The sequence below is a fragment of the Natrix helvetica genome (assembly GCF_964273705.1).
Source record: "Natrix helvetica genome assembly, chromosome: 4".
Lineage (NCBI taxonomy): Eukaryota > Metazoa > Chordata > Lepidosauria > Squamata > Natricidae > Natrix > Natrix helvetica.
In genome coordinates, this window is record NC_138550.1 from 23,652,209 (window position 1) to 23,679,124 (window position 26,916).

At 43.1% G+C, this 26,916-nt stretch overlaps 1 protein-coding gene across 1 annotated transcript; it reads right to left on the bottom strand.

The window, feature by feature from the left end:
• Positions 1 to 204: 204 nt before the first annotated feature.
• On the bottom strand, positions 205 to 20,562 carry CDX2 (caudal type homeobox 2; the record flags this gene model as incomplete). Its single annotated transcript, XM_081952616.1, has 3 exons — positions 205 to 405; positions 8,217 to 8,362; positions 20,064 to 20,562. The coding sequence occupies 3 exons, from the start codon at positions 20,560 to 20,562 to the stop codon at positions 205 to 207; spliced, it is 846 nt and encodes a 281-aa protein (XP_081808742.1).
• Positions 20,563 to 26,916: the final 6,354 nt, after the last annotated feature.

The following is a 26,916-nucleotide window of genomic DNA, read 5'->3' on the forward strand; positions in this document are numbered from 1 at the left end:
CATCCCAAAGTGTGACACTGTTCAGTGCAGTCCATCCTAGTGCAGGATATGGAGAGTCACACCACCATTGCTTCGTTGGTTTCAGTCTTGGAGTAGTGGTTTCTCTTCCTCTTGGGCTGGCTTGTGTGTGGCCCAGCGGTCTCTTCCTCTTTGGTATGGAATGCAGAAATTCTTCAGCTACTCAGTCTTTCCTTATGACGGCTGTCACTGTGCAACAGTTGGGGTCAAGCCAGTGGCACCCAACATATCTCCACTGGGACCAGACCCAGGTGTCCCTGCCTGCATGGAGGAGACAGGACTCAGGGGTTCAGATCCACTGTGCACTCCTACAGGCTGAGATAGTTGTAACTTTTTCTTGTTGATTTTCCTTTCTTTCGCCCGCCTATTCTGAAACCAGATCTTCACCTAGGGAGAAAGACAGAGTTGGTGTCAATAATAGTGAGCTAGATATTTTCAAGTTCACAGTCTAATTTACAACCTAGAATTCCTGAGGGCCTCCCGCCCAAGTATTAACTAGAGTAGACGCATCCTTATCACTTGCCATCCAGACAAGGCTTACCTTCCACGTTACTTCTGGAGAGTAACACAGCTGAGGCACAGCAATACGCTCTGTTGCACAAATCAACTGAGAGGATATAGTTAAGTATAGTGCAAGGGTGGGCGGGCCCACCTGATCATCAGAGAGAACCGGTTGACTCCCCAGCTGATTGTCAGAGCTACTGGTTTGCCTGAACCTCTCCGAACCAGCTGAATCCCACCCCTGAGACAAGGTCAGTGAGATTGCACCAACTCTCAGGGCAGAGATTCAAGGTCAGCTTGGCTAAAACTGCTTTGGATGGAATGTACTCAAGTCTGTGAGTCTGAGCACAAAGATGACTTTATCCACACAACCCTCCTATGCCAATGTACCTATAGAGTACAACAAGATTTACTCTGAGTAAACATACAGGATTAGAATAGCAAAGCTCTCCCTCCTATCCTCTTTTTAGTGGAGATTTGCAGAAAGAGGGTAGACTTGTAATAAATTCCAGAGAATCTAAGTAGAAAGATGGCTTATTTTTAGAAGGAAGGAGAGACCGTCTTGTTTTCCTTTGGGAAACAAATATATCTATTTTGTTATAACATTAGAATCAGATTTTTTTTTGTCTATTGTGTGTATAGTATCTCCACTTCTCAATCTGGCCAGCCTTAAGACAATGCTTCTCAACCCTGGTAGATTTAAGATGTCTGAACTGCAAATCCCAGAATTCCCACTGCTTGGCCCCTCCCATAAGACATAAAAGAGGAGCGAAGGGAGGCAGGTGAGCCTTTGCAGGAAGCAATTAGTTCTAGTCGTTCAAGCTTTGAGAAGTCCTGTTTGACTCTGTGTTACTGTTTGGTCTTGCAAAACTAATTGGCAATTAGGTCTCTGACAGCATTCCAAGGGAGAGAAAGGTGGGCGCTTATCAACATTACCCTGAAAGACTTTGGCAACTCAGCAGACATCTGTCAGACTCTTTACAGACTGTTTGTGAAACATTATGGGCTTTGGATGACCATAATTCACAGCCTTTTAATAAAAGAGGGTTTGGGGGACTAAGATTGTGATTTATGCTTTCTCAGGAAGCGTAGGTCAGAATACAACCAAAACTGGGTTTAAAGCTCTACGCTACTACACAACAGATCACAACTGGCACAGGACCCAGTTACCTGCGGGATCGTATCCTCCCGCACACATCCCTACGACCAATCCGCTCTCACAGGGAGGGACTACTACTGGTGCCGTCCACTAGGCAGTGCCAGCGGGCGACGCCTAGGGGTAGGACTTTCTCTGTGATGGGCCTGACCCTCTGGAATGACCTCCCCCCCGACATTAGAACTATCACTGACTTCCGTTCCTTCCGTCAAAAATTAAAGACTCACCTGTTTCAATTAGCTGGCCTGGCACATTCTTAGTTTTTACCTCCCGGTGGATATATTTTAATGGGTAATTTTGGGTAATATTTTAACTCCTGGGTTATTAGAGCTCTTAATGTACTATATTTATTATTCTATATACAGTCTTGCAACCTCCTCCACCTACGTATTTAATTATTTAACTGTTTTATGTATGTATTTTATAACGCATTTTAGTGACTGTACACCGCCCCGAGTCCCTTTCGGGAGAGGGGGCGGTCTATAAATACGAATAATAAATAAATAAATAAAATAAATCAAAATGCTCCCAGGATCCACTGACACATGAAATATTTTTTTGTCCTGTCTTCAACTACATCCATGCCACTATCACATAAGGATAGGGAGCTTTTCTTATTTGCAGGAAAAAGCTTTTGTAGGTTTAAGTAGTGAACGTAGTGTGCGTTGTGCATTAAATATGAATTCAGAAAGGTTTCTTTGCAGAGGTGATTGTATCAAAGTAGAAAGCTGGGGCCTTTCAGAGCAAGAAAGGAAAGTTTCAGAGTTTTTCAGAGCAAGAAAGGAAAAGAAAAAAACAATTAAAATGAATTTTAGAGGACAGATTGGGGGGAAAGCGTATCATTGACTTATATTCAAAATCCAACAATGGCAAGTAGCAAAATCTAGGACACATTAGAGAGTGGTTTTTTTTTAAATGTTCACCAAAACACCTGCAAGCGGGGTGGGCTGGGTGGGGGGAGGAGAAAGCAAAGCTGCTAGTCATGTGGGAAATGACTCAGAACAAATGCCCCTCCAGGAATGCCAAGGACACCTGGAGAAGGGGTGGTGCTCAGAAGTTAGAAATGCAAGTCTATTGGACTTTGAAAATGAAGGTGTGGGTGGGTGTGTTTTGCAATAACAACTAAGCAAGCAAAGGGTATGCTAAGATGTCTTCACTAATAACTAAGGGGATAAACAAAATCTGGCAGTGTTGGTATATAAAGGGGGCAAATAACCGACTTGTGTACAATAGTTACACATGCCCGCTTGGGTTTAAGCCTCCTCAAATCTAAATGCAAACATTTAGGCATGCCTCGATTCCATGGAGATCAAAGGGACCTTAAACCCATCCCCATCCAGTAAGATCTTTCCTCCTGATATTTAGTACCTGGGGGCATTCAGAATACTTTGCCTGCATTTTCTAAAAATGATCCTGATTTCCGCCCCCCACCACACCACTTTTTAAAAAAATATGTACCCCTGTTACCGATGGGAAGATCAGAGGGATAATAGCTTAGCCTACTCTGTTATGAGAAAATTGAACTAGGAATTTTCTGGCTTACTGCTCATTTACCTTTACATTATTACGCTACCATGTATCATGCACTCAGTGCTCTTGATGTAATATGGAAGTAAGCGCCTCTTCTGGTAATATACGGAGCATAACTTCATGGTCCTGACTTCTCAGAGCCAATCTTCACTCTTCTGAGATGGCAGGAAAAGCAGCCAAGACTAAAAGATCTTGGCATGAAATGAGGAAGAAGGACAGACGCAATCTTTAAAAAAAAATTCATGTGCCCATGGTGCACTTAAGTTTTGATCCATGCAGGTTTTTTAAAAGTTTAAGTCCAAGTGACTAATAGCATCAATAGGAAATAGATTAATAGGAAATAGATGAAAGATTACAAGACACAGATTCTCAAACATTACGTGCAAAGTGAAGAGATTTGCTAATCACTGGGATTTATTTATTTATTAAATTTATATGCCGTCCTTCTTACTGATCAGATCAGTGGTGGGTTGCTAACCAGTTTACTACAGGTTTGCTCATGCTCGCACACTTGCATGCGCAGAAGCATCTGTGCGGGTGGGCGGAGCCTCTCACAGCCGCCACTACTGGTTCGCTGAACCAGGACTCTGTATCAGATGACTCTGGAATGCTTACAAACAGTAAAAGGGTAAATATAGAAACAATTAAAATTACAAGTAAAATTGCGCTATATAAAAACTACGGTATGTCTTCATATAATCACTCGGAAATGAGATGGGTGGTGTATAAATGTAATAAAATCTATATATCTATCTATTTATATATAAATGTCAACACCAGGTTAACAGCAAGTAAATAATAAACTATGCAAGTCTTCAATCCATGCATTTTGATGCTTCAGATACAAGAGACACAAGCAGGCATGGTGCATTTACTATATGCATATTTTCTATATTTAGTTTAGAAAACTAAATATATGATTTGGGAGGAACTTGCAGGTTTTTTCCTTGATCATCCTTCTCAGGAATACCAATGCCAACATCATCAATATCAACACCTGACCCAGCAAAGAATGACACAATTGGATAGGGGCTACACAACAGCACCGAAGAAAGGTGATTTAACAGAGTGTGCATCCTTATTCTAAATTTCATATGGTATTAAAATAATGCTTAGGATCATCCAAGAGAGCCCTTCATGTAAAGAGAAAGGACAGATATTCAAACTGGCTTTAGAAAAGGTAAGAAATGAGAGATGCGGTTGCTGAAACAATCTGGGTAATTGAGAAGGCCAAACAATATAAAAACGAAACCACTTTGTATTTTAGTAACTTTGGAAAGGCCCTTGATTGCCTTGACCATGTCAAGCTGTAAAATGACTATAAGGAAATTAGGAATCCCAGAACATATCATTGTCCTCAGGGAAAACCTATCCACAGGACAAAAAGCCACATCCAGACAGAAGAAAGTAAAATAGTCGGGCTCAGTGGTGGGATTCAATTTTTTTTACTATAGTTTTGTAGGCGTGGCTTGGTGGGCGTGGCTTGGTGGGTGTGGCAGGGGAAGGATACTGTAAAATCCCCATTCCCTCCCGATCAGCTGGGACTCGGGAGGCAGAGAATACACGGGGGTGGAGTCACTCAGAGATGGTATTTAATGGTTCTCCAAACTACTCAAAATCTACGCAACCAGTTCTCCAGAATTGGTCAGAACCTCTTGAATACTACCTCCGAGGTCTGGTTCTAAGTAGGCAAGGTACTCAATTCTTCGACTTACGACCACAATTGAGCCCCAAATTTCTGTGGCTAAGTGAGACATTTGTTAAGTGAGTTTTGCCCCATATTATGACCTTTCTTGCTCCTTATTATGACCTAGTTGTTAAGTGAATCATCACGGTGGTTACGTTAGCAAGGTGGTTGTTAAATGAATCTGGCTCCCCCATTGGCTTTGCTTGTCAGAAGATTGCAAAGAGTGATCCCATGACCCCGGGAGACTGCAACGGTTATAAATATGAGTCACTTGGCAAGCATTCAAATTTTGATCACGTGACCATGGGGATACTGCAACAGTCATAAGTGTGAAAAACAGTCATAAGTCACTTTTTCCATTGCTGTTGGAAGTTCGAATGGCCCCTAAATGAACTGTTCTAAATTGAAGACTTATCCTTGTTCCTTATATAAATGTAGAACGGCTAGAAGATGAATGTGGTTTAAACGTAGAGGAAGAAACAACAATAATCTTCACTATGTCGAATCACTAAAAATGTAAATGATCTGCAGGCTCTAGTAAATGGGACTACAATGAAACAGAATGAAAGATCAAACTAATGACTAAAGGTACAACAACCAACTGACAGTGAAACAGTATATAGAATCTGCATGTTAGAATCAACTATCAACAGTACAATAACTAGCATCCCAAAATACTTCAGAGACTAGCATTTGATGGAGTAAAGATCTCTTGGAAAAGATACTCAGATTCCACGATTCCTACAAACATCAGGATCCTGCAACGTTTTTCCTTATGATGCTTTATGGAAACAAAAACTGGACTTGGAAGAAGCAAGAAGCGAGACAGGAAGGAATAGGCACTTTTAAACGATGCTGTTGGAGAACGCTCTTGACAATACCATGGACAGCCAAGAAGCAAACAAGTGGGTCATAGAACAAACCATTCCAAAATGTTCGCTCAAATGACACTTGGCAAACGACCAGTCTCTTGTTATCATTGGGGAGCTCTCTTGAGAAGTATGTAAGGCATGCTGGGAAAGGAGAAAGGAAGGAGAAGAAGCAGATGATCAGCAGTAGGGTGGATGAGTCAGTTAGATTGGTAATTGGTACAATATTGAAAGACCTGAAGGGGCAGGTGGGGACAGATAATCCTGGAAAAGATCCATCTACTGTAGGTTTAAGAGTCAACACCAAACTTGATGACAGATCATCCATCCATCCATCCATTTTATTAACCTTCCTATATCTTCTTCTTACGTCACAATTCAAGTCCTAGTATAAGCTGAGGAAAACCTAGTTCATACAAATAAGTTATTCCCTGGTAAAAACAAAGTACAAAATAAAGGCTGAGACAATGACAAGTATTATTATTGCTCTAAATGACAGGGATTTCTTCCCCTCTTTTTGATGTTCTTCCCCTAAAACCACATCTGTTGAAAAGAAAGTGGTAACACCAACAATGGCTCTGAACTAATGAAGAATTGATTCTGCGTACATTTAAAAGGACATTTGTATCAACTGTCTCCATTTGAATCAACCTGATAGCTGCAACAGATTCTGGGTTGTGGCTTGTAAAGTTTTGATGAAGATATCCAAATCATTGGTTGTTAAATTTCTTTGACCTGAATCTATGTAAAAGCTTGAAAGTTGCAAACCTTGAAGCTCTTCAAATAAATACCCAACATTGTGCCTTAGAAATGTGGATCTATTCATAGCTGGATGCTGCACATAATATTCTTTTGGTATCCAGGGGCAGGATGACGCAACGAGTGTAGGGGCACACATTTTGGGGCATGGAGGTCTTCGAGGTGTTTTGGGAAAAGACTAGGGTCCCACTATCCTCCTTTCATTAGATTAAGATGACGTTCTAAAATTTTAAAATATTTATCATGGCAGGAACCAGTATATGGTGATTGAAAGTGGCTTTACCAGTTACAGCAATGGAGCTTGGGAGCCCATTCCTCTTCCAGATTAGGCTTAGGGGTAACTAACTAACTAATTAACTAACTTACTTAACTTACTTTTAAAACCATTTCTTTTGCTTGAATAATGAGTTTGAAATTAATTAGTGGACACATGGTGCTAAACTGTATTGAGCGAAGCAAGGACTGAAAAGAATCAGGTACAAATCCTTAGCTATGAAATTGGTTAGATCAGGGGTTGGCAACCTGCGGCTCTGGAACCATATGTGGCTCTTTCATCCCTCTGCTGTGGCTCCCTGTCACGCACCACAATTTTGAGAGTTGGGGGGGAGCACAGCACGCCAGACGGAGACTCCATGGCAAGGGGCAGGTTTTCCAAGTGGCTCCACAATTGATAGTGTTTTCGGTTAGGACAGGTAAAGGAAAAAGGATGCTGCGCTAGGATCTATGGGGAGGAGTCAGCTCCAGAATTGAATGGGGGGCTTCCAGTTAGGACCTTTGTGGCTCTTTGAGTATTTAAGGTTGCCGATCCCTGGGTTATCCCCTCCCTGTAGCTCTTCAACACACCAAGGAAAGGGCTAGATTAAGAAAGATGCATTAGATAAACTTGGTCTTTTTATTAATGTGGCATAGCCCAACTTTTGGTATTGTGGCAATGAAATGGGAGTGTTTTGCACACAGCCTTTACATTCTGGGCAAAGACAGAATTTGAAAGATAAATGGCCTCTACATCACCTATCTCCATCACAAGATTGAAGGCTACTCTTACTAACTGCCTGAAATTAGAGACAAAAAGAGATTTTCACAGATTAAAAAAACCCAGACTTTTTATAATGAAGCTTTATCTGACTTTATGAGTAAGTTAAAATGTTTTTCAGCACCTAGAGATCACCAAGTTAGGAAGGCTGTTTAAATCCAAGCACTAGTTCATTGTACAAGAATAAGCTTAGCTTTTTTACTTAGAGCATGCTCCACAAATGCAACCAACGATGTAATAATCCTGGGTCTCTGACAAATATTCCTGTGTGATAAACCTGTTTGATTTTATAGGAAGGACAAGAGCTCAGTAGCAGAGCACTTACTTTGCATAAGAAATGCATTCTTGAAATTTCCACCACAGTCTGGATAGAACTGGTTTCCCAAATTCTGGACAGCTGTCTATCATCCTACAGTAACTCTGAGTAAATTAAGGTGGTATTTTCCCCCATTCTTAAAACACAGTTTATTTCATACTGAAAATTCATTTACATATTCTTAAAAGGCAGGGTGGCTTGTTTAACACAAAACACTGTTTTATTAGTCATTGTGTGCATTTATCGCTGTAAACAAAAGTCAGATCAGGAAGGTTTTCTGGAAGGAGGGAGGGGGGTTGAATGCAGAGTGAGGAAGCTTGGAAACATTACACAGAGCAAAGTCTTACTTGTCTCTCTGACAATCCCAGTGTGGCTGCTAGCTCAGCTTTTCTCCGAATGGTGATGTAACGGCTATAGTGAAACTCCTTCTCCAATTCAAGGCGCTGGTGATCTGTGTAGACTACACGGTACTTGTCTTTCGTCCTGGTTTTCACTGGGGGAAAAAGGGATAAGTGAGTTGGGGGAAAAAAGCACACTGGCAGAATCGTACTTAAATGCCCACTTCTGAAATTATACATAACCAGAGCGTAGGCTGTACATAAAATGCCAACTAGCTTCCAGCAATGAAGAGTTTCTGAACACAGTGGGAAAAGGAAAAAAAAATCCTTTAGAATAGGATCAAATTCCAAATAAGATTTAGATCTTTCTTCCCAGTTTCCAAAACTCAGCTGCTAATTATTTTCACCACTTCCCACTCGAACAAGTTATAGAAGGATTCTCCTTTAAAAAAAAAATCCAGTTTAAACTTACTAAATCCTTAAATGTCTGACTCAAAGAGGAAGTGATTTTCAAACAATGAGTGCTTGTAAAAAGCAAGCAGCTGCAGGATTTATGACCACCAAACCAAACACATCCACACAAGCCAATGTGTTGGAGGGTGGGTTGCACTTTGATTTGTGGGTGTATATTGTAACTGGGCCTGTTATGATCAGTGCTTAGAATTAAAAGCAATTTATCCTTGAAAATGTACTTAGGAAATCCGCTTTCAGCATGGATGAAATACACAATGCGGAACTAACAAATAAGCACTCTTAAAGCAATTCTGAGCGCAAGGAAAGAGACTTAGGGTAAGTACATGTTAGTTCATTTACAAGATATCCTTGAGGCATAAGACCTACTGAAGTGAGTTGCACATGGGAGCTTGACAATTCATTTCAACAGAGCTTGAGCAAAATCCTACTAAATTATATTTGTGGTGTAGAATATGTCATATAATATGTCATAAAATCATTCAAAATTATATCAATCTACATTAACACTTTTTTTCAACTTAGAATGAAGAACTAAGAGATTCAGAAAGATTCCCCTCCAAAAACATTAGTTTTTGTATATATTTCTAGTTCTGATTTTCCAAATAAAGAATAGCAACTTTAATTACCATACAGGCATGGATAAATACAATGTTAGCCAAATACAATGACTTTTAGGGTGAAGATGGTCATCTTCAAATCACCTTTGATCTGGCAAGCTGTGAGTTTGATTAGTTTAACAAGCTATATTTGACAGGAACTCCTGTGCAGGAACTCCAGTTAGATGAGAACACAGATGAGAAATTGTCAGCTTTGAAATAGGAATCTGGAAGCACATCAACCCTTTTGGGGATGACATCCAGTTGTATCTAGGTTTGCCTTGGAGTCACCATTTTCTTTCCTCTTGAAGCAAAATGAATATGCAATTATTCCTATTCTGTTTGTTTATTCTTATGGAGGCTTGGATTAGTAAATCCAGCCCCAAAGATTGTTCAGATTGCCCAGAAAAACAAATATATATTTGAAAGATGTTTTCTAAGTATAATAGTAGTAGAAGTCACGATGAAATAAAATGATGGATGGCGCTTCCCCTATTCATATCAATGATCATAAAATCTTCACTTCTTTCTAATTATTCTGGCTGTGGGTATCCACGCCACTCACAAAATCTACGATCTACCTCTCAGGTGGTGTATCGAGCGCTTACTCCAACTGCTCTTAAAGAACATAAAATATTTCATTTCAATGTTGTCACTTAAGGACGTGGCACCAAGAAGCCATTTGGGACAAGCTGGAAATCCTTGCTAGAACTTCCTTTCTCAACCTGCTGATCCAGCAATTTGAACTTCATGTGTTTTGACAACACCAGCAGCGGTTACCCTAAGAGAGTTTTCCATCAATCATGTTTTCCTCTCCCTCTTTGCATTGGGCTGTGGAGTCTAAAATCCTTCCTGGCTTTTTAAAAAAGAAACAAAACCGGCTGAGATCCTTTGGAGAGGCCAACTAAGTCAATCCGGGAACTTTGCGGTCTTTATTCTTTTTACCTGCCTCTAAGGCCGGTTTAAGAAGAGATTTTCCGAGGAATGGAAGGAATCGAGGGATGACCCAATGCCAGCCCCTGCTTTTCCCCGGCTAACTCCCCCACCGCGGCCCCGAGATTCCTGTCTTCTTTCGGGGTCCCCGCATTCTCTTGCAGTGGATTTCTTTCTTTCCCCCCTTGGTTTCCGCCTCCCCGCCCAGCCAGGATCAGAGGGTCCGCCCAGGAGGCCCTGTCGGTTCAGGCCGAGACTGGCTCGACTAGGCCAATAAAGCCAAGCCTCAAAGCGCCGCTGCTGCAACCCCGCCGAGCCGAGCGGGCGCCCCGGGGGGACCGGCGGCCGACGCAGCGCCTAGGAGCCCCAAGCTCCGTCTGAGCAAAGCGTCGGTTCCCCGCATCGCCTCCCGCCTGTTTTTTTCTTCTTTTTTGGGCTGGGTGGGTGGGGCTCGGTATGCATCGCCCAGGAAGAGTTGGGGGCGATTTCTGTTTCTAAGAAGAACGTCTGAATGGGCACTGTTTTCCACCCAGTCGAATTACGGAGGGGGGTGGGTGGGTGTCCATATTTTTAGGAAAAGAGAGCGAACGGCAATTGCACCGCCTCTCTCCAGGATATAATGCAGGATTTAAAATAGTTGGCTATTTTTCACTCAAGATCAACCTTAATAAAGGTTTCTCAAAACAGACCCCGTGGGTTGTGTGATTGTTTTGGTTTCCACGTGCTCTGTTTGCTGAGCTCTTGACTTACAATAAGTAATATTGTAATTCTAATATATTATAATACATTATAATATGCAATGATGAATAATGCAATGAAAAGGGGGAAATTGAAGTCCTGTTAGTCAAGTTCCCCTTTTAGCCACATTGTCTGAAAATGAGGGATTAAGGAGATGATCCCAAAATGTGATCTGCACTTCCTGAGATTTAAGCCATAAAGGGGATTGGGAGTGGGGTGGAATCGCCTGATCTTTTTTTCTTTTCTTTCTCTCTCCTTTCATACACACTGTATGTATACATTTTCTATTTGAGTAGTTTCTCAAACACTGTAGTAACAGAATTTTTTTTTTTACTCTATGGAATAACTCTAAATATGGGCAAATCATACTTCCTCACACCACAGAAAAACTTAGTCCTTGCACACTTTTTAGATGATATACAGTACGTAACAGTGATGGGGTCATTGTAATATTGATATTAAAGCAACGGAAGAATAATGGGACCTATAACAATACTGTACATTTATAAAAATCATGAGATGCCTTTGGCACTTGATCTGTCTTGTAGAAGAGTTTTGGAAAACAAATGATTTCTGACTACTTAAAAATATATGTTGCTACTTTTGCATTTACATGTTTTCTTTTTCTTAAAACAAATAATGGTTATTGTGTGTTTTAAATAGCTGTGCATAACAAGCCCCAATTGAGCAGAAGGTATTATTTTTCACTGATGGTGGGAAGAGATTCTTAGCTTTGGGATATTTTGCCTTATAGGGCAGAGCATGGAAAAAGGGGAGGAAAAGTCAATATGACTTGGTCTGGACTTCAAGTCTCATCTTGGGAAGTTGGGCAGGCTAGAAACTGTTGAGGGAGATTCAAATCAGTCCATTTCTGGAAGATCAGAATTTTGCTTTAACAAGATGGATAAAGAAGATAAAGAAGATATAAAACCATCCAGACCAGGAGAGGAAGGAAATCAACTGGATCGCAGAGTGAATCCAAAAGGAACTAACTTTGTTAGGATTTCCCAAACGTTCCAGAGAACACTGAAGATAAAAACAAAATTCTAGGAATCTCTTCTGGAATGGATTGTGGTATGTATGCATTTACACTTAAAAGCAAACAGTCCATTTTACAGGGATTCCTTTTGTTTTAGCACAATCCCATGAATGCCTGTCTACCTACCGAGAAATAAATTTCAAATGGATCAGATGAGTTTTTATTATAAAAGAAAATAGGTGTTGCAGTTGTTTTCTTTTGGTTTGTGTGATTATTCAAAACTGAAGCTGGCTAAATGCTGTTTCACTTTAAAAGATACAATATTTCAAATATATATATATATTAGCTCGAAATAGATCTATACTAGTCTCCCTTTATTTATTTATCAGTACAAATACAACACAAATATAAAAAGGCAACATTAAAAATAAAAATATGGTTTTTTGCCTGTATGGTCTTCTGTAATAAGCCGAAGGACAGAAAGAGGGAGTAGTGACCTTCCTCCCATATTTAGGCATACCAGGGGTTGTAACACAAATACATACATACATACATACATACATACACACACACACACACACACACACACACACACACACACACACACACACACACACACACACACACACACACACACACACACACACACACACACACACACACACATATATATATATATATATATATATATATATATATATATATATATATATATATATATATATAACCACTACAACAACCACACTTTTAAAAACAAAATATGAGATGCACACAAAATACAATATTCATATCTTTGATTGCAGCAAGGATGTGTATGTTTGTGTGTGTTGTCTGTGTATCTTGTTTGGTTATGTGAGTATATGCTCATGATATGCATTTGTGCACATGCTATTCAGTATGATGCTATTGGGTTTTACGACCCTTAAGGAAAGCCACTATATGTTTTGTAGGGGATGACTCCATAAAAATCAAGCAGTTTTATTGGAGCAGAAATCTGAAGGGAAGGGATCCCTTTCCCTGCTGATCTGCCAGAGAAAGGGATTTTTTAATCTAACCAGAAGCTTCCCTCTACATTCATAGCAACCCCTCCCCACTTTTTCTTTGCCCAAAACAAAGGAGAGGCAGGTCTGGAAAGGGGATGATATATTTCAGTATTGACTGTGAAAGTCTGCCTTCTGCCTTCTTCCATTCTCTTCTTTTCCGGGGAGGGAAAAGTAGAAAACAATGGTGAGGAAAGGTGTAGATCAAAGCAAGATGAGCTTCCCTCCCCAATAGTGAAGGATCGGGGGTGGGGGTGGGGTGTCTGCCCAGGAGGAAAGTCCGGGCTCCAAGCAGCGCCACTGTTATCATCACAAAGGGTGCTCGGACCTCCCCCCAACCATCTTTTGTGTAGCATCTTCCATCACTGCTGTCCTAAGTGCACTTGCTATATAGGGTGAATCCTATCAATCCATATAAAGGGGAATACTAGAGAGCCTGTAACCAGGCTGCTAAATCACATTTGCCTTCTTTTCATGATCCAGCTCTCCTTCACCCGAGAGGAAAACCGCATCCAGTTAAACGGAAATAATACCCATTCCCATTTTGCCAGGGGTACCTTCCTGAACTGGATGCCATAGGTTTTGGAAGGGAAGCCATCCCAGTTTAGCCTGGGCACTCCCTACAATCGCCACCAAGACTGGGTGGCGATGGTAGGAAGAAAGGGAGAAAGGCCTGGGAGTTAGAGAAAGTGAATTACAATTGCAATGCTTTTTGATTAAGTTCAGCAATGACTTTCAAAGGTGAAAAGTTGATTAAGGAATGAACAAGAGGGAAGGTGCCCAAGTCAGATGATCACTTGCTAATGAGAATCAGGTTTAGGGAAGAATCTCTAATGCAGCAGGTAGGCCCAGAAATCTTCTGGCTCTAGGCAAAACCGACTAAGAGACTTCCATTTCCTGGAAGGGAAATAAATCCAGGAGAATAAAATAGGCAACTGGGAAGAAAGAAAAAAAGAAAGAGAGAGAGAGAAAGAAAGAAGAAATAAATAAATAAAGAAGGAAGGAAGGAAAAGAAAGAAAGAAGGAAAAAAGAAAGAGAGAGAGAAAGAAAGAAAGAAGAAAGAAAAAAGGAATCAAGGGAAAGAAAGAAAGAAAGAAAGAAGAAAGAAAGAAGAAAGAAAGAAGAAAGAAAGAAGAAAGAAGAAAGAAGAAAGAAGGAAGAAGGAAGAAGGAAGGAAGGAAAAGAAATAAAGAAATAAAGAAGGAAGGAAGGAAGGAAAAGAAAGATGGAAGAAAGGAATGAAGGAAAAGAAAGAAAGAAAGAAAGAAAGAAAGGAAAGAAGAAAGAAAAAGGGAAAGAAAAAAGGAATGAAGGAAAAGAAAGAAAGAAAGAAAGAAAGAAAGAAAGAAAGAAAGAAAGAAAGAAAGAAAGAAAGAAAGAAAGAAAGAAAGAAAGAAAGAAAGAAGTAATCCAGAAACAAGAACCAGTCCCTGCACTCAAGCACGCCCAGGACTGCAACCAGAGGAAGCAAGAGAGAAGCTAGAGGTTTCCCCAGCAAGGGCTGGAGAAAGGTAAGGCGTCTTTGCGAGCCAGATCCTCAGCTGGGAAAGCGGACAGACGGGAGACGTTCCTGTCCCAGCGGCTTTCAAGAGCTCTCTGTGTTCCCTTCTCTAAGGATCGGAGCAGGAACAAGGAGGGTTTAAAACACAAGGAGCAACAGCAGGACTGGCAGCAGGGCGCCCTGCCAGATGTAAAAGCAGCGAGAAGCCGGAGCAGCGAGGAGAATCTAAAGGCATGCACGCAGCGTGTCAGAAACCAATAGAAAGCTAAGCGCGCAGTCACCGATGATTTATTGGACTGTAATTGGTTATAAAAAATCTTTTAAGTGGCTGTAACTAGGCCTCCAGGCTTCTCTTCCCCTGAAGTCCGACATCAGCTCTACCGGAACTAGAGCTGGGACAATCGCCCTGAAGCAGCTTTTCCTTGCCGGGGTGGGGTGCCCACTAGGACCCCTTCCGTACAACCCAAGCTTTCGTTCACTTGAGCTGTATGCCAGGGCCCTGAAAAGAGGTTGGCACAGACCTTCTTTTGGCCAACAGATAGTTTGGGGTTTTGTCCTCCACACGCCTACTTTTACTTACAGGACAGATAGAATTTGATGAAAAAATATCCCGGCAATTGGGATTGGACCCTTCTCCCCACACCAACAAAAGTGCCTACAGTCAAGGCTATGATTTTCCCAGTTGCATGTATGGGTGTGAAAGTTGGACCATAAGAAAGGCTGAGCGCCAAAGAATTGAGGCCTTTGAACTATGGTGCTGGAGAAGACTCCTGCGAGTCCCTTGGACTGCAAGGCGATCAAACCGATCAGTCCTGGAGGACATCAACCCTGACTGCTCTTTAGAAGGCCTGAAGATGAAACTCAAATACTTTGACCACCTAATGAGAAGGAAGGACTCACTGGAGAAGAGCCTAGTGCTGGAAAAGACTGAGGGCAAAAGAAGAAGGGGACGGCAGAGAATGAGGTGGCTGGATGGAGTCACTGAAGCAGTCAGTGTGAGCTTAAATGGGCTCCAGGGGATGGTAGAGGACAGGAAGGCCTGGAGGAACGTTGTCCATGGGGTCAGATACGACTTCGCAGCCAACAACAACAACCCTGCCAAGGTGGATAGAACCAAAGCTTCCCAGTTGTGCTGGATTATAACACCACCACCCCCATCCGTAGACAGGGCCATCAGTGGCCACGGGTGACGAATACCCGTGAAGTAAGAACGAGAGGAACTCCGAGCTACTTCCCCAGGCTGGGGAAGTTCTCCGGCTCCTTTGGCCCTTGCATCTCGGGGAAATTCCTGCGCGCAAACGTCACGGGTGTTTCATCTTCTAGGAAAAGCAACCGAAACCCACCCGTTTGGAGGGGGGAGTCCTTTCAGCGGATGCTGGTATTGGCTTCACCTCCAGATAGGCTCTGGAGGAAAGTCGAAGCCTTTCCCTCTCTTGGCAGCCAAAGGAGGAAAAAGTCGCCAGATCTGGGAAACGGTGGGGTTCCCTTAATCCTTGCCTTCGCACCAATTTCTACATTGTAGGCCTGGAACTTTTCCGAAAGAGTAGGCTCCACATTTTATATTTATATCTCTCTAGTTAAATGCTTAAGAGGACTGGATTAAAGTGGCGTCTTGATCGCCTGCCTCCACTCAACACTTTTTTATCCCTCACCCCCAGAATATGCACGAACCTTCTATTCGAGCAATTCTGCCTATCCCTCGTGTGTGTGTGTGCGTTTGTGTTTGCGTTTGCCTGCACATGCATTCATACATAACATACAAGGACAGAAGATCAACCCGAGCTCACTGGAACTCTGTACAGTAACTGACTTTCCCAGTCTCTGCGCTTTAAAAAAATGCATTGATAGGGCTAAATGCTGTGGATTTTCAAGGAATCTTCTCCTAAAACATGGCTCGAGGTTTATGCAGAAGAATTGGACGTAAACCGGCTCCAGCCTCACTGGAATCTAGACCTTAGACATGGATGCTGTCATTAATATTAAATCTGCATTGGACTGCCGGAAAAAACAATTCGTCAACTTCCAGTTCTGATTTGAATTTCTCTCTGAGCAAGTCGAGTGGAGATTTTCGACTCTAGCTTTGCAGCCAACGTTGCTTGGTTCTGTGCATGCGGGTTTAGCATCTTTTAATACGGAAAACGGAAGGCGAGTTCGGAATATTTATCCCCGTACCCACAAGAATTTAGCTCTAGCCCTAGACCAATTCTAGAATCGTTCAAAGGTCTCTCTTGGTAAAGGTAAAGATGCCCCGCGCACGTATATGCTAGTCGTTCCCGACTCTAGGGAACTTACCCACGAGTTCTCTCTCTAGTTACTCACTGCCAAAAGCACATCTGGAGAAGTGGGGGTGGAACAATTCAGATGAAGGGGGGGGTCTCTGAAAATGGTTTCGTGTGTCTCCGCGGTGAAAATGGTCCTCAGTGGCTCTCTAGCTGCCCCTAGGTCCTCACATCGTAAGTGAGAAAACGTTTAGGCCCGTCCTGCTCCGGGGTTTGATCCTTGCTCCCGGAAGGATCACATGCGCTGTCCATCAAAACACTCAACAGACTGCCAGGCTCTGGGCAGCCCTGGTTGAACCCCCGCACCGATGTTTCTTTCGGGCTTGTTCAGCCTGCTCGCACCCCGTCACCTCCCGTCGCTTCTGGACTATATAACCTGCGAAACTGCACAGATCCACCCCCGCCACCAGCGGCCTGGATCTGTAGTCCGGGACCTCGAAGGACAAACGACAATGTCCTTGAAAAAAAGAAAGCGAATTTTTAGGGGAGCCTGCAAAGATTCCCCGAGCTTTGCTTAGGTGCTTGGGAAGAATGGCTAACCGTCTAACGCGGTTGTTGAGGAATGGTAACAGTTTGAGCTCTTGAAATGCTTCGTTGAAATGATAAAAAACGTCCTGGACGCCCCTGCAGATACCCCGAGAGGGGGGATGAGATGGAGCTGAGAGTTCACCGATGAAAGGAAGCCTTCGTTCTTGACTCTATTGAAGCCGAAGTGCCCGGAAGAGGTTCTCTTCCTTGGCACGGAATAGCTTTGCTGCACTCCTCGTGCAATTTTGTTGGCTTGGACAAGATGCCATCTCGATCGTTTCTTCCAGTTGTGATTGGTTTTTTATATATTTATAAACCCACGCTAATCCTGGATTGTTTTTAGGCGAACTAGCTGGCGAGTTGGAGCATCAGATCCAGGCAGAGTCGAAAGAGAATCTCTACCCGCTTCCCCAGCCCCCACCCCCTCGCAAGTAATGCTGCACTGGGCCTGACCGAGGGATTCAAAAGAGTCATAAAGCGATTTATGGACCTCCCAGGAAGCTTTTCTCCCCTCACTTTGCTTAACAACTAATTCCCACAACACTGTCAAATAATATACTAAGACTGTATTACTATTCTTCTTCTTTTCCTTCCTAGTATCTATCTCTTCCCAGTTATGACTATAACCACGTTGCTTGTATCTTTCAATTTATATTGTTTTATTTGTTCCCTAGTACGATTTGATAGCTTATTAGTAACCTTGACTATTACTAAGTGTTGTATCTTTTTATTCCTGATGAATGTATTTTATTTTCCTTATGTACACTAAGAGCATATGCAACAAAGACAAATTCCTTGAGTGTCCAACCATACTTGGCCATTAAAGAATTCTACTCTATTCTAGAATAGATTGCGCTCCGATCTTCTAGATTTTGTGTTGGGAGATTCAGTTCACAGTCAAATTCCAAACCAACCAACCAACAAATAAAACTTTCCTTTGCAGATTGTTCTCTGCCCCTCCCTCAGTCTTTTTTTGGTGGGGGGGGGAGGGCTAAACCTGTGGCCGATTAGACAGCTCAGCCTAAAAACAGGGTTTGCAAAAAAAAAAAAACCTGCAAAAAAAAGAGAGCGAACTTTGCATTCGTCCCTCTGTGAAGCGCGCGCTGCCTTGTAAGCTCAGCCACCGATCGGTATTTACCCTGGAGGAGTCAGAAGCGGCTCGATTTCAGTGGGAGTGATTCCCAGGCCGGTGTGAAAAACTTTGGAAGCCCCAATCGCCGTGTGAAACTTCCCGATCGAATGCCCCTCGAGGCATCGCGAGCAAGGGGGAGGGGAGGGGGGGGGCAGTTCCTCAGAAATAATCGTAGGACCTAGACTCTTTATAGAAGAAATAAAGCCCAAATGCTCTTTTCGTAGAGGCTTCTACTAAGACCCCCGTTCCTCGCACTCATTTTATGCCAAGGCGTTTTCTCCCCCCCTTTCTCACCTCACCCTCTCCCCCTTTTGAAATCAACGACTCCACAAAGGTTGATAGAGTATAAAAGAAACACAGAGAATGGGAATTAATTTATATCTTCAGTGAGTTCAACTGTCTTGAATGACAAAACATTCAAACAGAGTGGTCAACGCCTGGAATACTCTACCTGACTCCTCAAACCCCCACAGCTTCAACCTTAAGCTGTCTACCGTGGACCTCACCCCATTCTTAAGGGGTCCGTAAAGGGGCGCCCAGAAGCACCCCAGCGTGCCTACCGTCCCTGTCCTACTGTCCCCATTTACTTGTACTCATTTCCTTTGTTCATGTCCAGGCTTCGGCAAACTAAAATTTACAAACAACAACAACAACAAACAAACCACAAACGGGAACCCCCACGAGTCTATCCAAAACTTTCAAAGCTGCGTCGTAGTTTGGACGCAGCCCTTCTAGGTATGGGGGTGGGGGTGGGGTCGAGACTACAGCCTCTTTGCTTAACCCCTCCGGAAAGAAAGAAAGAAAGAAAGAAAGAAAGGAAGGAAGGAAGGAAGAAAGAAAGAAAGAAAGAAAGAAAGAAAGAAAGAAAGAAAGAAAGAAAGAAAGAAAGAAAGAAAGAAAGAAAGAAAGAAAGACAGGCCAAGAGTTGCGAGGTATTTGGGCAAGGACCCTTTCTTTTAAGTAGTGGGGTGGTGGTGAAGGAAAGTGGGCGTTCAAAGCAAACGCGGAACTCTGCGACCTGTCTGCGGGGATGGTCAGCCTTGCCGCATCCTTGATTCCCTGCCAAGCAGGCTCCGGAGCGTTGGCTCTTTTTCCTCTTGATGAGGGAAGAACAGCACGGCTTGTGTCGCCAAAAGAAATCCGGCGGTTGACCGTCCGGAGGTTGTTGTTTCTTTTAAGCGACGGACCCCGAAGCCAGTGATTCTATTATCAAACTGCCACATTAATAGAAGCGCTCGTCCCCTAACTCTGCAATCCTCTCTCTCTCTCTCTCTCTCTCTCTCTCTCTCTCTCTCTCTCTCTCTCTCTCTCTCTCTCTCTCTCTCTCTCTCTCACACACACACACACCGATGGCTCTCCTCGCCTTCCCTTTCAAATCTGGAAGTCTGAAGCGTTCCTGCCAGAGGGCCTCGGGGCTGGTGCAGAGTGCCCTTGACAAGGGGCCACTGCACGACCGAACCTTGCCACTGCTTCCCTTCCCGAGTCGAGAAGCCAAGACCAGGCGGGCTCTGGCATCCCTCTCTCTGTCTCTCTCTCTCTCTCTGTTTCTGTCTGTCTGTCTGTCTGTCTGTCTGTCTGTCTGTCTGTCTGTCTGTCTCTCTCTCTCTCTCTCTCTCTCTCACACACACACACACACACACACCTTTCCGCCTTACCGGGTCCCCCCGCCGTGGGTTTCCTCATCCAGTCGCAGAAGTTCCGCCGCTGGCCGCCAGGGGAAAGAGGATCCGAACCGAGCGACGGGTTGAGAGGCTGCATCAGTCCCGGAGAAGGGGGGACCCCGCAGTGGGGCGCCGGAGGTCCCTGGGAGGGGTGGTGCGGGTGCGGGAGGTAGTCTCCGGCGGGGCTGTAAGCCAAGCCGGCCGAAGTGGGTCCGTGCAGGGCGCCGGCAGTCGCCGTCCCGGGGGCGCCCGCCTGCCCATAGCCGTTCCAGTCGTCTCGCAGGGGAGCGCCGTAGGCGGCTGGCCAGGGCGACCCTGGCGATTGAGCGTTGTCCAGTCCGATCCCAGCAGGCACATGGTAGGAGCCGTAGTCCGGGTACTGCGGGGCGCCCACGAAGTTTTGCGCGGCGCTCAAGTTCAGCCCCCCTGCGTGGCGCACCGAGCCGGGGTACATGGAGGGGCTCTCTTTCTCCAGCAGGTAGCTCACGTACATGGTGGTCCGAGGCGAGCGGCGCTTCTCTGCATGCTGCTGCGGGGAGAGTCTTGGAAAGCGGCGGACCGACGATGGGGGAACAGGCTGAGCCGAGCTGGGCTGCGGCCACCCGGCCTTAACAGGCTGCGGTTTCCTCCGGGCGCAAAGACGCTCCGCGCCGGCTCTGGAGGCTCAGGCAACCGGCACCGCCGGGAGCTGCGGAGGATGAACGATTCGTGAGGCGGCTCTCTTGGAAATGGCCAGGCCAGGCCCACGACCCGAGGCAGGTGACGTGGAGAGAGGGAGGAGGGAGGGAGAGGAAAGGAGAGCCGAGAGAGAGAGAGAGAGAGAAGCAGGCGGGCAGGCACCGGGGCCGTCTCGCTGCTCCTCGCCCCCCAAGGAAGATTTGCATTTAAAAGGATAAGCGAGAGGGCAGCGACCCGATCACAACAACATAGCCAAGCATTTATTGTTTTAAGAGCTTCCTTCTTCCATTGCAACCTGGCGCACTTTAACCTCCAATCGCAGGTTCAAAGGACTCAATCCGAAGGACTTGCAAAAGAGAAAGCAACTGGGGGGCGGCGGAGGGGAGGGGACTGGGTCGATTAAGGAAGGGTGGGGTGGGAATGGAAACCCAGTAAAGAGGGAGGTCTGGGAAAGATGAATGCAAGAAGCGCGCGTGTATCTGTGCATGTGTAAAGGTGGCATTTGAAAAAATAGAAAGGAAGGAAGGAAGGAGAAAAGAAAGAAAGGAAGGAAGGAAGGAAAGAAAGGAGAAATAAATAAATAAATAAATAAATAAATAAATAGGAAAGGAAAGGAAGGAAGGAAGAAGTAGGAAAGGGAGGAAGGGAGGAAGAGAGGAAGGGAGGGAGGAAGGAAGGAAGAGGGAAGGAAGGGAGAGGGAAGGAAGGAAGAGAGAGGAAAGGGAAGGAAAGAAGAGGAAAGAAAGAAAAGAAAAAGAAAAGGAAGAGGAAGGAAGAAAAAGAAAGAAAGAAAGAAAGAAAGAAAGAAAGAAAGAAAGAAAGAAAGAAAGAAAGAAAGAAAGAAAACGAAGATATTGGGAGAGACCGAAGGAGGGAGAAAACTCCCCCAAACCCAATAACTTCTGGAAAAGAATTTGATGAGGGAACCTGACAGGCTACCTATCCGGCTTGGCTTATCCTACATCTCGTTGCTTTCAAGGGAAAGTTGGCCAGCGCCTGTTCTCCACTTCAAAGTGGGGCTTGCTTAGAGCCTTGCAGGAGATCCCCCTCCTCTTAAAAGCACTTCTTCAGATTTTAAAACCATTTGCTCATTAATAATCATTCGACAGAATCATCCCAGAGAAGCGGGAAGGGAAGCGTTCGGCCCCAATTACAAAAACTAAAATAAAATAAAATAGCCGATGAGTGAATTTCGAACATTAACAGGCTTCTCTTAATTTATTTGGGGGTTTGCCATACGTCAAGAAAGCTTTTCTCTCCCCCCTCCCCCTTAATCCGGCTGCCACTCTGAAGAAAGTCCTGTAAGAAAGTGTCCCCCCCCCCCCGCTTGCAAGAAACACCGCAGCTCGTGCTAAGTGTGTGGAAAATGGGGGGAAATATTTCCACTTTAGGGGGCAGAGCTGATTTATCCGGAGGAGAACTGGGAGACGTCGCCATGCCTGGGTGTGTAGATGCCACTGTCTCTCGCTCGAGCGCCTCTTGCACCCGACGCCCGAGACAAGGTGAAAAGTTAACGTATAAAAGCAAACCAGGGAATCTGGCTAGGCGCTGGCCCGGAGGAAGAAGGGGGGGGGGAGAAGAAAAGGAGGAGGGGGCTTCGCGCATCTTCAAAGGGCAAAAGCCGGTCTGCTCCAGGAAGCCCTGCAGGGCGAAAGAGCATTCTCATATCAAAGTCACATTTTGTATCTCGTTTGCCCAGAGACGCTGCGATTGGGATTTCGCGACCAGGTCACGGAGTTAACCAAGAGGAACACCTGGCAGTCTCGGCCCGTCCCCAAGGCGCTCCGCCACTTTGTGCTAATGGAAAGGAACACACACACACACACACGTTTGTGCGTGCAGGAAATGAAAGAGAGCTTGGGAAGAACATTTTCTATTATTATTATTATTATTATTATTATTATTATTATTATTATTATTATTATTATTATTATTATTATTATTATTATTATTATTATTATTATTATTATTATTATTATTATTATTATTATTATTATTATTATTATTATTATGTTAATATTTGGTGAGATTCACAGCCTTTGGGGCTGGTTAGTAGCTCAACAGCTCAAGTCCTAACCAAGGACCTAGGAACTGTTAAGGTAACATTGAAGGATGTAAGCTGTTCCAAGTAGGGTGGCTTTTTGTAGAGTCAGAATGTTCAAGTCAGGTAAATTTAGAATTTCCAAATAGCGAGGTAGCCCTTTAGGTATTGCTCCAAGGGCTCCAATTACAATTGGGACAACACAAGATTTCTTTTTCCACAGTCGCTCAACCTCAATTTGCAAGTCCCGGTATTTTGTGATTTTTTTTCTTGCTGTTTATCTTCAATTCGTACATCACCAGGTATTGCAATGTCAATGAACCATACTTTTTTCTTTTCAATTATTGTTATGTCAGGTGTGTTGTAGGCCAAGTGCCTGTCAATCTGGATTCTGAAGTCCCACAAGATCTTGCCTTTCTCATTCTCTAAAATCTTCTCAACCTTATTATTATTATTTATTCATTAAACATGAAACTCAGTCAACTGAACATTCAAAAATGCATCACAAATACCATTGACTGGTGTTAATGGTTGATACGGGCTGCTGACAGCGTCCTAGGTATCAATCAAGTACCTTCTTAAAATATAAGATGTTCCGAGTAGCGCAGTTTTTTGCAGTTCCGCTGGTGTTATTGCAGGAAGCTGCAATTTGTTGATGTATCTTATAAAATTCTTGGACATGGTACCAAGTGCCCCAATGACAATGGGTATTATTATTTGCTTGTTTCATTAAAAAAAATGAAAATTATGTTGGTCCGTGGTCTATATTAAGCTGTATGGCCTTTTATATTTAGAATTAAATATATTAAAAAAAATATTAAAATCAGCCAATCTGTTTGCTTTGGATAATGAGAAGAACAGCATATTAATTTAATAAATAAATACATAAATAAACCTGCATTTGCATGCACTGGCTGAGGAGTTCTGGGAATTGAAGTCCACAACTCATAAAGTTGCCAAGGTTGAAGACCTCTGATCTAGAGCACTACCTCAAGCCTAGTGTCCTGTAGATATGTAGGAAAGCAAGTTTCATAATCCTTTGCCAGCTATCTGGAGGGCAATGGTTTAAGGAAGGAATTTGGGAATATGGACCCAGGCTCTGGGGAAAGCAAGGTTAATCCATCAATACTGCCTGTATTCAGAATATGTGGTCATGATAAATAAGGCTAGCACACACAGAAGGTTAAGGACTCTAAACTTATTGCTGAATATCTACTGGGAGCCACTTGATGGTAATGGGGGACTTCTGGCTTCCAGAAGCCTCCACTCTTAAATTTGCTACAACTTTCTTTGCTGCTCTGAACCTCCATTCTCACAACATCTTGATAAATGATACTTTTTCTGACTTCAGGCAATAATTAAATAACCAAGGGAATTGGGTTCACACAACATGCTAAAGTCATTCGCTGAAACCAAACAAGCTAACATCTTGTGAGAAGAAGTATTTTCTCTCCTGCTCAAGCCTCTTGTTTCAATACAGCTAAGGTTAAACCTTCAGGATTTTTCCTGGGGAGGTTTTAGGGTATGTTCACCTTGGGGCTTCCCCCCCTCAAAAAAAATCTGATACCGTAGTTTCCTAAAAAATGCTGCTGGGCAGTTTCATCAAACTACTTGGGGGAAATGGTTGAGTCTAGTCAAAAAAGGCAGCAGAGAGGGGCACTTATAGCTTTAAGTTAGCTCTTCCCTGCCTCTTACTTTCCAGCTATGCAGGATACCCCCTGTTTTCATTATTAGCTACCTTGTCAGGATGGATGGGAATTAAAGTCCTACACATCTGGAGGGTGGATTGGGGAAAGTTGCTTTAATTGGAAATAGAATCTACCTGGCCACTTAATCAGGAAGGAAAGACAACCAAAGGAAGAAGTAGGATTAGCAATCCTGACTTTTGCTTTCTGCATAACAATTGACCAACCCACTTTTTGGAGACTGAAGTCCAAAACATCTGATGGGCGTCAAAATGGTCTCTTCTTACTGTACAGAAAAATAATCAGATTCCTAAGAATTGCTATCCACCAGACCCATTTTAATGATAAAAATGTCATGAATGTCCCCACAAAACATTCAAAATTGTGAAAAGCAAAATCTTCCATGTTTGCCACATGTAGAGCAGACTGAAACGCCAATTACAATTTCCATCCCTTTTCTTCTCGTTTTTCCTCCTCCTTTAGCTATTTTACTGAACAAGGAAGGATTTTTACACATTTTTAAGTGCTGTTTGAATCTCCGCCTTTATAAATATATTCACCTATTATCACTGGGCAGAAAAATGAGATCTAAATCCAGCAGAGAACAGCCTTCACAACAGATTATTGGTTATGAAAGTGAATGCTTGCAAATTGTCCTGCTTATTTAAATCAGGTTTGGAGTTCTCTACACAGAGGGACAGAGTCCATGGAGCAAAAATACTTGAAAGAGAAAAGTATTGTCATTTTAAGAAGGGGTCTTGGCCTTTGATATATAGGTAAAATAGTAGTATATACATTAATAGACAATATATATTGGTTATAACTCCAATAAATAAAGATTAATAGGTGGGAATTTAGGAATAGATAATGTAATTGTATTAATAACATTAATACTGTGTTAAAGTATATTGTGAATTTAAAATAGTAAGGAATAGAAATTATGGGGAGTTCGAAATATATTCCCAGGATTGATTAAATATTGTTAATAATTGTCATTATTAGCAACCCTACACATTCGGGACATTGACGTTACGGTGGAATAATGAGTCATTTAAAAAACTATTAAAAGATATTATTTAGCAGGGGATAATAAATATAAGGCAAAAAGAAATGTTATTTATGTTTAAATGAGCTATTGGAAAAACGATAAAGGATTATGGAAAAAGACCAATATTGTTGAAGTTGGAAGATTTGAAGTATACATATTTATTGGTATTACTGTTGTTTAAGTGGCTTAAAAAAGACTTGACCCAGTCAATGCACTGTCCATAAAATATGTATGTTTAGGTGGGAACCTAAAGCCCAGAGACCAAAGAAATGCATTTGCACTGTGTCTTATTTCCTGAGTGGGAGCAAATCCAGAGCACTTCCAAACAAATACCAGTAAAGGTTGTGCATTTATCCCACCAAGGAACGAAAGTAATCTCTCATTCAGAAGCTGCCCATCAGGATGTAGTTCAGGAAGAAAGGAAGAAAGAAAAAGGGAGAAGAAAGCAAGACAATTTGTTTTACTTGCTGAAGGGGGGGAGGGGAGGAACCTTAGGGCTTTCTTCTAACATCAACACCCACCCCCCTCATCACCCGCCCTCAAGACCAAAGGCCGAGTCTTGCAATCGGTTTTCCCCGATAAGCTGCCGGAGCAAAGCAGATCTTAGTGTCTGTGCACTGGATGATGCAATAAAGGAGAAAGCAAGATAATTGGACTGACGGATAGATTGTATTAGAAGAGTCCCCGCATATTTTGGGCAATTGCATGTGAGGAATCTGAATGTCTCTGTGGGTACACACGCATACATCGCATTTTCTACTTTCCTAACTTGGGGGGATTTTGTAATGCAAAGGTGAAAGAGGACATTGGCTTATGCTCCTGTGTGCATGGAAGTCAATCTATCCAGAGAAAACATCACTGGATTCCGTGAGGTCTATTCTTAGTTAAGTCGGTTCCAGGATGCCAGATCCCAAAAACAGACACACAGAGACACAAAAGTTGACAAAAGCTAATAGTCTAACTTGAAATCTATGGTGTGTGGATTAAGTAAAAATGAGGAAGAAAATGTATCTTGGAAAAAGTTCACACATGACACTCAGCCAAAATGCTGCTTGCTTGTGGGTGACTTAGCAATTATGGGAATTCAGATAGTGTAGCACAAACCAAAGTTCAGGTTATTATATTAACCTAACCAGATATGTTGGACCATAAGAAAGGCTGAATGCCAAAGAATTGAGGCCTTTCAACTATGGTGCTGGAGAAGACTCCTGCGAGTCGGTTGGACTGCAAGGCAATCAAACCGATCAGTCCTAGAGGAGATCAAACCTGACTGCTGTTTAGAAGGCCAGATCCTGGAGATGAAACTCAAAGACTTTGGCCACCTGATGAGAAGGAAGGACTCACTGGAGAAGAGCCTAAAGCTGGGAAAGATTGAGAGCAAAAGAAGAAGGGGAT